A 12,854-nucleotide genomic window follows, 5' to 3' on the forward strand; every position below is an offset into this window, starting at 1 on the left:
TATGAAACAGGGAATTTGCACGATAAATTTTAAAGTTTTAGATGTTTTTCTTTAAAAAAAGGCAAGGAAATGCCTATAGAATTTGTTTATAACATTAATATAACATAAACAATGCAAAACATGTATGAAAACATCGAAATTGCATTGTTTACAAGTTAAAACAGCAAAATATTTTTAAATTTTTATTCAAATTCAAATATAGTTCTAAAATATGACGACAGATGGCGTTACGATGCACGTTTTGAGTTAAAACTGCACTCGACTGACTATCTTCGGATCACACGATTTTATCAGTTGGACGCGATTATTTTTTTGTTGCGTTCCTTAGAATGTAAACACTAGCTGTGTTTGAAGATTTAATAGTAAACATAGTCAGTTCTGCGCGAGTTACGACAATAACACGTCGTACATTTTATAGTTACGCGTTATTTCTTTAAAATTGTGCTGTTATTAATTGTGTTTTTGAACTATAACTACAACAAAACCAAAAATTATACCCCGAAGACTTATTCAGGTAATAATTTTATTCATATTTTAACCGTGTTAAAGATTTATGTGATTTTGGTCGAGTAATTTTTGCGTAAACAACATTTTTATTCATTTCTCAGTCGGTTTTTCACCGTTTCATGCAAATTCCCCATTGTAGCGACCATCTACGTGAAATTAAACACTAAAACACAACAGCAATGTACTCACCAAAGATATCAGTTCTCGCAAAATGTTAATTCAGTGTTTAATTTTTTGTATGCGATGCATGAAACAAACAAAAGGTATGATTCAAACCTCGCAATGTGTGTGTGAGCGAAAAACGTGCAGAAAAAACTCCACTCGGGATGTAGACGTAATAAATGTACACGCATTTATTCTCTAAGAATACCTACGATCGACCCCGCGGGTGATTAATTCGAAAAAAGCGCTGCGAATTACTTTACAGGCCTTGATTTAATTAAATTGAGCGTTATCTGAGCGTGAATGATAAATTTGCGACGCAACGCAAGCGCCGCTTGAATGTATCGACAGCAAAAAAATATATAGGGTTTCTTATAATTACCCAGCATTAATCGCCGGCGCGCCACGGCAAAGGGCCTATTTTTTGCCAGTGTTTTGTTTAATCTGACGGCGAGCGCTCGATTAATTTTGATAAATTTGAGTGGGTGCTTAAAGCTATCGCGCTCGTTAAAACTCTCGTGCTGTCTAGTGAGTGTTGTGTGTTAATACTGACGAATTGCTATTACATTTGGCACCGTTCCTTCAATTCAATTCATTTTTTTTAATACACGATTACAAAAATACAAGTTTTGCTCATTTCTTGAGGGGCATGAAATGAAAGCGATGCTCAACTGTCGTTTCCAGCCAGGTTGAGCATTGCTTTCATTCAGATCGGTTAATTCTGATGATAATACACGTTGATAAGCCTAAGAAACCGCCACGCACGGTGGCGGCTGTAATACTGACGGATTGAGATTGTGTGTATAATATAATATCTCTTAACGAAGACGTGCGCAGTTAAATCCTAACACTTTCAATACTCTCGAATAGAATAATTGCAAAATCAGCGTTATACTCGTGTTATGCTCTCATCGTCTAGCAGCTCTGCGAAATTATCTCGAATTGTATTCGAGCGTGAGCGCTCTTACCTCTTCGCCGACGGTGCTCGGATAGGACCGCGATGAATCCCGGGGCTTTTCCAGCGAGAAAGTGTCCTCTGTCGTCTTGCGGTAGACCGGGTTGTCGAAGTTCATCGACGTCGCATTGCGATTGATGTAGCGTCGGTAAACCGCGTAGCAGATCTAAAACCCAAGTCAAAATCGCATGTTAAATGTGATTTCTAATTAAGAAACGTATTGATTACTTACCCCCACGATTAGTATGACAAGTGCGAGGCAGACTCCTATCGAAATGAAGGCAATGTATCCGGGTCGCAACCCGCCCTCAGTTTCTACATTAATAGGTCGCGACGTGTTTGACGAACCTGCAAATCAAAGCAATTGCGAATTAGTCACATGATTATTTCGATATAAGTTTTGTAACAAGCGTTGGAGGTTGAAACAGCGGAGAAAAGACGAGTCCCATCACCTGAAGCTACAAATTCTACAAAAACTACAAAATCACACGCTACTCTTTGGTTTTTGTTTTTGGTTTAATTCTCGTTGGTATTAGTTTTAAGTACGATTGTTTGTTATGTAAACGTGAAGGTATAAAAAAGTAAAAGCCCAAGACCAAAAGAGGTGTTTGTGGGTGCGTCCAAAGCCAAAACCCGTTGTACTCACGAGTGTGCTCTTCAACGTCATTCTCATCATCGTGATGCACCGTTGGCATTATTGTCGTCGTCGTTGTCGTCGTCGTGGTTGTCACTGATAATAAATTAAATGATTGAGAACAAAAAATAAAAAATAAATGATTCTCATCAGTCATTAATTAATTACTCGCAGACGCAACAAGTAATTTTAATGATTCTTTCACCATTACATTCAGAATTAAATTTGGCATCAACCATATTTTTTTAAATTAATTTGGTTGAAAATTGATCGTTTTACAGTCAATTTATAAAAATTTCAATATTTTATGATGTTTTTTTTACGTTTTTGTTTATAACTATTCATTAAAAATTATTTATAATGAAATATTCGCTGTGGTTGATGCAAAATTTAATTCTGATTTGAATGATGTATAAATCATAATTATACCTCATCGCATCACTGAGTAATCAATGAAAAACCGCATGAAAACATGATTGAACTGATCGGTGCGCAAAATAAAACAACATGTAGACAAACAAAAAAACATTTGCGGTCGCCCCGAATATCGCTAGCAGCAAGAAAAGGCAAATAATACTCACTGTCTTGCACGCAAGTTAATCCGTCCGCTAACATCCGCAGTGTTTCGGGACAGGCGCAGGAAATCAGCGCCGAACGCTCGTTGATCTTCGGCGCTGGCAGACACAGATGCGAACAATGTCCATTCACCGCTTGGCAGTGATTCTCGCCATCTGGCTGCCGATACGGATGGTAAACATGTATCACCATCGGGTTCTGGATCATATCCGTCGCTGTAATGGGCCGCAATTCTTCTCCGGTGAATTTATTCGCTTTGAAAACAGCTGCCTTGTCCCAATCAGTCCAGTAGATCCAGTCTTCAAAGGTACTGATTGAGAATGGGTGTCGGAGAGCGTAGGTTGAGTACAGGACCACTCTACGATTGTGTCCTTCAAAGTCGCAGGATGAGATGGTGTAGAGCTTAGCGTCCACCCAGTAGACACGTCGTTTTACAAGATCCAGGGTGAGACCATTGGGCCACTTTACATCATAGGCGACGATGGTTTTACGATGGGTACCATCCATACCAGCTTTTTCTATCTTGGGTTCACTACCCCAGTCAGTCCAGAACATCCAACCATCCATAGGGTGAAGAGCAATTGCTCGAGGTTCTTGAAGACCACCACGAATGAGCACTTTACGCATTGACCCATCAAAGTTAGCTAACTCGATGGTATTCTTCCCGGTATCAGTCCAATAAATATGGTTGTAGATCCAATCAACAGCCAATCCATCAGACGTGGTTAAATCATCACTGATGACCACCTTCCGGTCGTTACCTTCATCAATCGGCGCCTTGTAAATCTTCTTATCTGTAACATCCGACCAGAAAATCATCCCGGTCCTGAAGACAAAATCTAAAGCAGTTGCAGAATTGGTTTCGTTGACTATTGAGGTCATTTCATGATGATCCAAGGAAATCTTTCGAATATCACGCCGACGGGCGAATAGAAGCGAAGCATGACCTTCGGTGGCTTTGCACTTGGTCAAGTCACGTGGGTCACGCATGTATCCAGCGAGACATTCACACTTGAATGAACCCACGTGATTGATGCAGTTCTGGGAGCAACTGCCTGGTATCTCACACTCGTTGATATCTGCAAGCATTAACAGCGATTATTGATTAAGGTGTCATCAGGGTCAACCCGATAGTTACCTTTGCAAGTCTTGTTGTCAACCAATTTGTACCCTTGATTACAATCGCAGTAGTATCCGGCCGGACTGTCGACACACTTCTGTGAGCATCCGCCATTATCAACGAGACACTCATTCTTGCCGCAATGCTGCTTGGGTTCATCCTCCCATGCGGGGCAATCCTGTTTACCATCGCAGACTTTACTCAGCGGAATGCAGTTGTTCTGTCCACAATCGAATTGTGTGCGTGGGTCACACTTGGGTGAAGGTGTACCGCAGTCTTTTTCATCTGAGCGGTCGGGACACTCGGCGATACCATTGCATTGCATGTGACCGGGTAGACATGTGCGGTCCCCGCATTGGAACTGCTCACTGGAGCAGGTCACATTCGGGCAGATGGTTTTCAGTTCATCGGAACCGTCCGTGCAGTCTTTGACACCGTCGCATACCCAGTCTTTGTGGATGCACGAAATGCGATCGCCGCATTCGAATTCGTTGGCGGTGCACATTGTCTGCGAGTGTGCGGCTTGCGGGCAGTCGTGTTCGTCTTTACCATCGGCGCAATCGTAATCACCGTCACAGCGCCATTTCTTTGAGATGCAGTAGGTTTCCGTGCATTGAAACTCGCTCTCGGAACATGTTACATTCGGGCAACCTTTTTCATCGGATTTATCTCCGCAGTCGTTGTCCATGTCACAGACCCAACGATGGGGGATACATTTACCGTTGCCGCAAGTATATTCATCAGACCGACAAGTTTCATCTGGATGTAAAAAATAAATAAAATAATTTTTGCGTTTTTTGAGATTATAATCACAGGTTTATCACGGTACTTACTGCAATTTGCTTCGTCGCTCTTATCACTGCAATCGGAGTTGTCGTCGCAGACCCAGGTGAGCGGAACGCATTCACCTTTGGCGGTGCGGCAGGTGAACTCATCGCTGCCGCACACTTTTTGCCCTGCAAGCAAAACCATCAAATAAAACCCGGTGCGCTATCTAAGCTCACCACGCTGGTTGAAGGGTGCGGAAAGAAGTGTACGATATGCATCGTAAGGAAGTTGCAGGAGTGTTCCGGAGTGTCGCGGGACGCAATCATCATCATTACGGGAGGTCTTTAAAATTGAGGGCAGTGGAGGATTGAGGGGTTGGTGCACTTACGGCATAATAGCTCGCTCTCGTCGCTGCCATCCTGGCAGTCTCTCTCGTTATCGCACTGCCAGTGCGACGGGATGCAGCGGCCGTTGTTGCATCGGAACTCGCTCTTTCCGCATGGCTCTGCAAGGATAACAATCGGTTTATTCCGGGGAACACGCGCGGAAAAAAATAACAAGCTTAAAATAAAGTTATTTCAAGGAGAAACAATGCCATTTGGATGTAAAATTAATTAAAATGTCTGTTTTGCAGTTTTCATGGAAATAGCTTAAGGTCCTGGGGGTAAATTGCGTTAAAGTTTTGCGTACTGACGTCGGGCATAATTAGCTCGTGATTTGCCTTGGATTTTATATTTTTTTAAATAAAATCGCGGAATTTTTTCAAGGAAAAAATACAAAAAAATCGTTTTTTAAATTATAAATTAAAATATCTTACCAAAACAATTAATAAAAATGTTTACAAAATATTGGTACATTTGCGCAATAAGATTTTAAACTGATAAGTTTTTAAATTTCTTGTTTTGATCAAAAAATGTTAATTTTATGAGCAAAAAACTAATTTTTTTTTAAAGAAAACTAACGAAAAATATAAATTTTTTTAAGACTAAACCGACATTTTCTTGCTCATTTTGGCCAAAGTTTAATATTCAAAGTAAACCTACTTGCACAGAATATTAACATTGTTTTAAATGTTGTGACTGGTTTTGTTTATAAACCAAAACCCACACCGCGACGCGAAAATCACGTTGTTGCAGTGAAGTATATTTAATGCATACGCAATTAAGTCCTTGCGCAACACGCCCCACCCTGCAGCGTATTAAAAGGATATGCATGCAAGTCATTATTATGTTATTACATTAATAACGCCGAGATAATTGCATCTTGTGCACTTAGGCGCCGGCGAGTGAGTGCGCGCGCGGGGGCCTTTGATTATAGAGCACCGCGGCGACGGCACGACGGCGACGCTGATTAAAATTCAAATCGCAATTCATATTCAAATCAATTATTATTATCCTGTGCGCGCGGCGGTGCAACCTACATATTAACGAGCATTCATTCCTCCTCGCTTACAAGGGCAAAGAAACATTTCTTCAGATTTCAATAATAACAACAACAGATCATTAATACGCAAATAAATAGTTTTAATTAAGTTTGTTGTGTTTGGAGGAGTGACGGTCACTCACTCCGGTTGTTTATTAATATTGCGAAAGATGTTTTGAAGCTGTGGATAGAGTGGAGTGGACTCAGATGCAGATTAAAGTTTGGTTTTGGCCAAGACACTGAATTATTCATTGATTTTTTTCCGCTTGGTTGCATATCTCTTGCCGCCTCTTGCGTTGTCCTCGCAAAGTTTTATTTTTTTTAATTATGGCGAGCGCAGCGCGCGCACATCTTGGCGTTAATAACGTAATAATTAAAAAATATGAGCTGGGAAATGAACAGAACAAGTTTCGCACAGCGCGCAAAATGAAAAGAGATGAGAAAAACGTAAGAAAATTGCGATTAATATGAAGAATCTTTCATTAATCTTTCCTCGCGCTTCGTGCTCGGTGCTGAATTCGTGTTTTGCATTCAGAACTTTTAACCTTTCGATGCAGATAAATAAAAAGCGCGCGCAAGAAGAAAAAATTGTGAACAATTTGTTTTTCCGGCTTTTTGTGCGCCATGCTGTACTTTAAAGTCGCGCAAAGGTAAATCGGAAAGTGTATCTAAATATGGAAATATCGTCCATCAATCGCAAATGCGCGCCGCGCGGAGCGCGTGGGTAACGAGAAAATTGAAACGCTCGCGTAATCGTAAACAAAAGTCGGCGAAAGGAAACACGCGAAAACCATGCGCAACAGGGGAAATTTTTCATGCACAAAGCCCGCAAAGTCTATTGATACATTTTCATGCGAGCGAGCGCCGGAATATGCAAAATCAACATTCGACATTCGGGCGGCAATTTGTTTCGTTTTGTTGCGAGCGAGCGCCGAGTCAAAAAAAATGGAACAAAGTCGATGTGCTTTTTAGCGATCAAAATGGAAACTAACAATTTTTGCTTATTTTTTAAATTGACCTTTTCACCGACAAACACTTTCATTCAATTTATTTTCATATTTTTGCATTCAATTTTCTATATTTTATTAAAATTTATTGAATTTGTGAGGAAAAAACATCATTTTTGAATAAAAGTCTAAAAATTAGATCATTTTCAACCGTTTTAACTTCTATTATTTATTATAAGTATTGTGGAATAATATTTTCTTGTTTATTTGCTTTGAAAATTATATTTTTATCCAAAATTGAAGAATTTAAAAGCAAAAATTGAGTAAAAACACAAAAAAACATTTTCCTATTAAAAATCAAAATATCTCAAAAACTAAAGGTTCTATTGTGTTCAAATTTTATATAACAAAGCAAAATATAATTTTTTATTATTAATTCCTTGAGTCTCAAGTTTTTATCAATAATTATTGATTTTATTACCAAAAAAACACATTTTACTCACCGAAATTTTAAATGTTTCCAAATTATCATCAAAATAAGCCCCACCGGATATTAAATGCACTTTAAAATTAACTCTGTACGATCAAACATGAAAATAAACGCACATTTGTATCAGCCGCGGCGCGCATTTCCGCGTTACGGGCCAGTAACATTTTCAATGTTTAGCCGAGCATGATGAACCATGTTGACAAACATGTCGTCATAAATTTCTAACCGTATTTGTCCGAACTGCGCGTCGGCGCTTTATCTCGCTCGCGCGTGCTCAATTAATTGCGAAAAAAATTAGATGTGCACATTGGGTGAAATTGCGTCGCGAACTCGAACATCGTCGCCGATCACGATGATGAAACATTCTCACAACACACAAATACAACGGCACGTGAATCAACGACGCATAGAAACTGCATTCAGCGTAACCTTGCGCTGAAAAGCACGCATGTATCAGAGTAGCTTATCGCAAAATGTTGTTAACAATAAATAATTATAGTTTCGTATCACATCCACTCGCAGTGCATTGACTGTACATGTACATCAACTGTCTGCCAATCAGAAAAATATTTTTATCGTGTATAAAGTCTAGTATTTGACGCGCTTATCGAATTGTTTCGCATTTCGGCATTTCGCATTTATTCATGCGATTAAATCGTATTTAAAATACACGCTGCACAATGTGTGCACGCGAATTTAATTAATTAATACATATTATCAATATACAGCTCCCGTATGCGCGCCGAGAAGCGTTCGGGCCAATGATTTGGTGAATTTAATTAAATTTTAAACAAGGATAAGTGTCGTCATGCGCTTGGTGCGCGCCGGCCGCAGATCCGCATCACACATCGCTAACGAGGCGCGAGCGCTGCAGATCCATTTCGAAATTACTAAATTACAACATCATTAATTAATTTTCGACCGCATATCAATATAAGTATTCCAATATCTACTGATCGGGGCTTGTGGTATCAATATGCTCGCAGTCGCAATGGAATAATATTTAGGGAATATCTTGTTGTCGAGGCTTTTCCACTGAATTTCATTTCGGCGATTCGCTATTTTAATTAATTCGGGATTTACGGTAAATGCAAATATTACGCTGTGATTAAAAATGATTATTTGTTATTGTTAAATGTTCAAAAATTCATTTTAAATCACGAAATATATATTGATATCGTTTTTAATTAACTGCAAAGTAAGTTTTACATTTATTTCGGGATTACAATATTAATATCTCGATTTGGGGATTATTTTATTGATAAATTTTAATTATGTGAATTATTTGATACTTTAAAAGTGGTATTTTAGTGAAAAATGTAAAAAATTACATTTTGTACGTAAAAATGTTAAATTTTCGCGTTTATTTAATTTCCATGGAAATATTTTTGATATTTATCGATCACAAAATGTAAAGGATAATATTATATATGATTTTGCAAAATTTCATATCCATATGTTTCGTAGTTTACGAGAAAAACGAAATTTTAATAGTAAAAGTAGTAAAAGTGACCTTTGCCAATGGCGCACATCTTGAAAACGCTGACTTTAACACTAATCTATAAATATAACTAATATGCGCACTAATCATAAATTAATTTGAACTCATTAACTACATTCAGACGAGATAAGATGTAATAAATGACGTCGCTGTATTTCCCATGAAATTTACTAACAAATTCTTCATTTTAAGACAAAAAAATGTCAAAATTACTAAAAAAAAATCTAAAATATTTCTTACCGTCGACGGTCACTATAGCACACGCTGCTGACGAGATGCACAAAGCAAACCAGCAAACTTTGACCAAACTCACGGCCATTTTGCCACGCACAAAAAAGAAAAACAACCAAGTAAAGGGGCGCGCGCGCGCGCGTCACGCTGAAATTTTAATCTCGACGCTGGTGATTGTTGAAACTTTTCGGTGGTTAATTAAAATTAAACTTTGGAGAGTAGCGAATCGCGTTGTTTGCACAGTTTGCAGCAGCAGCGAGAGCAGCGAATCTAACACGTCTTAACACTTTGGGGGTCACACACCAGCAGCACAGTGGCGGTGGCGGCGCGGATGTGTCGCGTTTTATGCGTGCGGGCTGCTCTGTTGTGCCCGGCGGGAGAGCAGATAAACGCAAAACTCACGCGCCGCTCACTATCGCAAAGAAATGTTGAGAGAAAATAATATCAGAGCGAAAATAAAAAAGAACGCACACGCCAAGTAGTGAATACACCAGTTCGCGTAAGCGTAATCAATTGCGCTGCACGCGGAGCGGAAAAATCAAAGGCGCACACGCGAATCGATGCTCGGAGATAGATGTAATATTCGGGTTCCGAGTAAAGCACTGAAGATTCAGAGACGTAGAAGCAGTAGAGAGGTGAATGAACATTTTCTTTTATCGACGCGATTCTAAAGGTGAACGTATACGTGAATAAAACGTCGTCAAAACATTTTTTGACGCTGTGTGCAAGCAGGATTAGATTTTTGTATGTCTACGAAAGTTTTCGACAAATATAATCCTAGCAATTTTTCGTCAAAGCCTTGGATTATGTTTTTATGCTGAAATTAGTAAGAACATCTAGTATTAACCTTGTTTGTGGGCGTGTGTGGTAGTCTTTAGATTATTTTCTTTATGCGCCAGGCAGTTTTCACCATAAACAGCGCGACGAAGATGGAAAGGGGGGAAAATGTCTTAGAACGGGGGCCGTTATGTCTGATGTAATATTGGCAGTGTTTACGTTGGATTTATCGACTTCTTGGGACATCAAGACGTCGTTTACTCGTTTAGCGCGCGCAGCCGTCCGTCGATTTGTATTGAGATCGATGATGAAACTTTATCACTATCATGATCACCTTTTTTCGCGTCTTCTACGCCTCGTAAAACCACATTACGTACATTTACTCAACATTACGTACATTTTGTTACAATTTGTTCAATTACTCTTCAATGCAATGGAATATCACAAATATTAAACTTTTATATTATTCTCTAATATTTTGTTTATTTATATACAAAATTTCATCGTGATCGGTTGTGTTATCATTGAGTTATCACGTCACAAACACACACAAATAGTCCCGGAATAAATATGTTTTGTTTTTGCTCTCAAACGAAATTAAATATTAAACAAAATTAAGCGGGTTTAATTTTATACAAACTGTGACTATATTCTTACTGTTTTATTTATAAATTTATAAATTTATAAATGTTTGTTGTTTAAGCTTAGCGAAGCTTATAAAACGCATTTTGTTGCAATTTGACTCAAAAAATAAAACGAGTTAAACTCTGCTAAATTTATAACTCTGCGGATAACTAATTAAATTAACGTTTAGGAGTTAAACTCGTGGCGCGCCCTCAATAAAATCCACCGAGGGCGAAAAGTTAAACTTTCAACTTTAACTTTACAACTTTAAATTTAGTTCGCGATGTACGCGAGTAGTTGTGTAGTGCTGGTAACATTGATGCGCGTTTTCTTTGAGGCAATTAAATCGCTCCCGGGGCGTTATCGCATGTTGGCAAGACATTTTTCGCCCGGGATGATGATGAATGTTAGGGTTTTCTACACTCACCGGAAGCGAAGTTGCACATCTTGGGATTCTCGTCACTCTTATCGGCGCAGTCCTCCTCGCCATCGCACACCCACAGCTTGGAAATGCATTTTCCATTGGCGCATCGAAACTGGCTCATCGTGCACGCGGTCATGTCTGCAAAAAAGATAAAAAATTATTTTTTGTTTAAAAGGTTTAATTAGCCGGGCCTCTCAAAATATTCTTGTAAGTCAACTTGAGGATGACTTAATTAAAACTCAATTATAACTCGTAAGCAGCGGCGGCGGAGTCTAAGACCCCGAGAAGGGGACGACAACTATAACGAGATGAAAAGCTGCGCGGGCGCAGTGCCCTCGGGAATATCGTCTGCTCGTCTTTCGGGGTCCTTGCTGCTGCTGCGACGAAATAAAGCGACGCGGCCAAAGTTTGCGACACTTCAATAACTCTCAATGCGTTGCGAATGACTCGCTTTCGGTTAGTTACAATTACGCCAACACCACGAGGGTGAATTATTCTTGGCGAGTAGTTAGTTATTCTGATGCGAGGATGGGAATGAAGATGGATGCGCGCGATATCACTATCTGTAAATAAAGAATAATGTTTTCGCTTCTCGGCTGCGAGCGTGGGGGTGGGGGTTGATTTTGGTTGTTGAGTTTGACGAGCTGAACATTGAACGAGGGTTAGCATAGGTCCACATCCCCAAAGTCGCCAAGGGTGTAAATTGTAAAAGCACCCGCGGGTAATGTTTGAACCGCTATGCTGTAGATACAACATGCCCGCCTGCAACAACACACAGCCAACGCCCGTACATTAATAATTATAAAAGGGATGCAGCCCCAACGTAAAATATAAACTAAAGTGTTTTCGGATATTGAAGTTTGAAGATACGTGGAGGATGGGTCAGTTGATTGCGTTCTTAAATGTCCGCCTACTTAATGGATAAGATATAAATCAGGTGGAGGGATGGAGGAAAAACAGATGGGATAAAAAATAGCCTGAGCTAGGCAGAGTTGGGGGCTGATAAGAAAAAGAAAGCAAAAAGCGTTCACGTTTTCGGGGTTTGGAAAAAATTGCGCAAACGTGCTTAAACCTACAACCAGCGGAAATACTCTGCCCCCGCAAACGAACAAAAAGTACAACCTTTTTTGAAACGAGGCAGAGAAAAAATAAGCTTTTCAATGATTTCTGCATTCAGGCTAGGCGGAGAGCAAAAAAGAAATATAAATAATTGTGTTACGTTAATGAGCTGTTGATGAAACGTCTTTAATTTCGGGTTAATGCCTTCGAATATCAATAAAAAGCACGGCGGCAACTTTGGAGGGCCGAAAGTTGAAAAGCCAAACGGCAAGGCATGAAAAACAGCGAATCGGTGGCGAAGTTGGCAACAACTTTCGGCAACTTTGATATAATAACCGTAACGATGAGCATAGCTTCGCGTGCTTCATTAATTTTAATAACAACTGGATATAATTATTCGCCGGATGTTGCGCCTAAGATGCTAATAAATAAAGTTTTTTTTTTCTCGCGTGGGTGGAAGGGGAATATCTTTGGAAAAGTGGGATTTATGCCTAAATGTGACGGTATTTTAAAAATTTAAAAAGGTAGTAATTTTCGCACATAATGTCGCTTTAAGTTATAATTATGTTTGGTTGGGATTGACTGTGTTTTCACTGATTAATCGTGTGATAAAGTAAAAATTACTGCTTTTGTAGGTAAAAACTTCGAATTTTGCTA

General features: G+C 39.3%; 1 protein-coding gene and 1 long non-coding RNA gene across 4 annotated transcripts in view; one reads left to right on the forward strand and one right to left on the reverse strand.

Annotated features, from left to right (window-relative positions):
- LOC135796903 (uncharacterized) overlaps window positions 1–12,854 on the forward strand; it is a 35,872-nt gene that overhangs the window by 1,774 nt on the left and 21,244 nt on the right. The gene's annotated exons all lie outside the window — the stretch shown is intronic.
- The window catches only part of LOC135796889 (very low-density lipoprotein receptor-like), a 40,499-nt gene that overhangs the window by 1,094 nt on the left and 26,551 nt on the right, over window positions 1–12,854 (reverse strand). Inside the window, exons 2-9 of one of the 3 annotated variants that reach the window (XM_065308994.1) lie at window positions 11,142–11,276; window positions 5,111–5,227; window positions 4,788–4,910; window positions 3,973–4,713; window positions 2,840–3,913; window positions 2,271–2,354; window positions 1,857–1,972; window positions 1,638–1,790 (exon numbers count right to left, since the gene is read on the reverse strand). In XM_065308994.1, coding sequence (XP_065165066.1) covers window positions 1,638–1,790; window positions 1,857–1,972; window positions 2,271–2,354; window positions 2,840–3,913; window positions 3,973–4,713; window positions 4,788–4,910; window positions 5,111–5,227; window positions 11,142–11,276 — 2,543 coding nt within the window. Of the gene's footprint in view, window positions 1–1,637; window positions 1,791–1,856; window positions 1,973–2,270; window positions 2,355–2,839; window positions 3,914–3,972; window positions 4,714–4,787; window positions 4,911–5,110; window positions 5,228–9,322; window positions 9,640–11,141; window positions 11,277–12,854 lie in introns of those variants that run through there. The other 2 variants (XM_065308996.1, XM_065308995.1) reach the window with 2 other exon arrangements.

The sequence above is a fragment of the Atheta coriaria genome, unplaced genomic scaffold (genome assembly GCF_025399875.1).
Source record: "Atheta coriaria isolate IRGN ID8LTWV9N9 unplaced genomic scaffold, Caltech_Dcor_3.1 hic_scaffold_8_pilon, whole genome shotgun sequence".
NCBI lineage: Eukaryota > Metazoa > Arthropoda > Insecta > Coleoptera > Staphylinidae > Dalotia > Dalotia coriaria.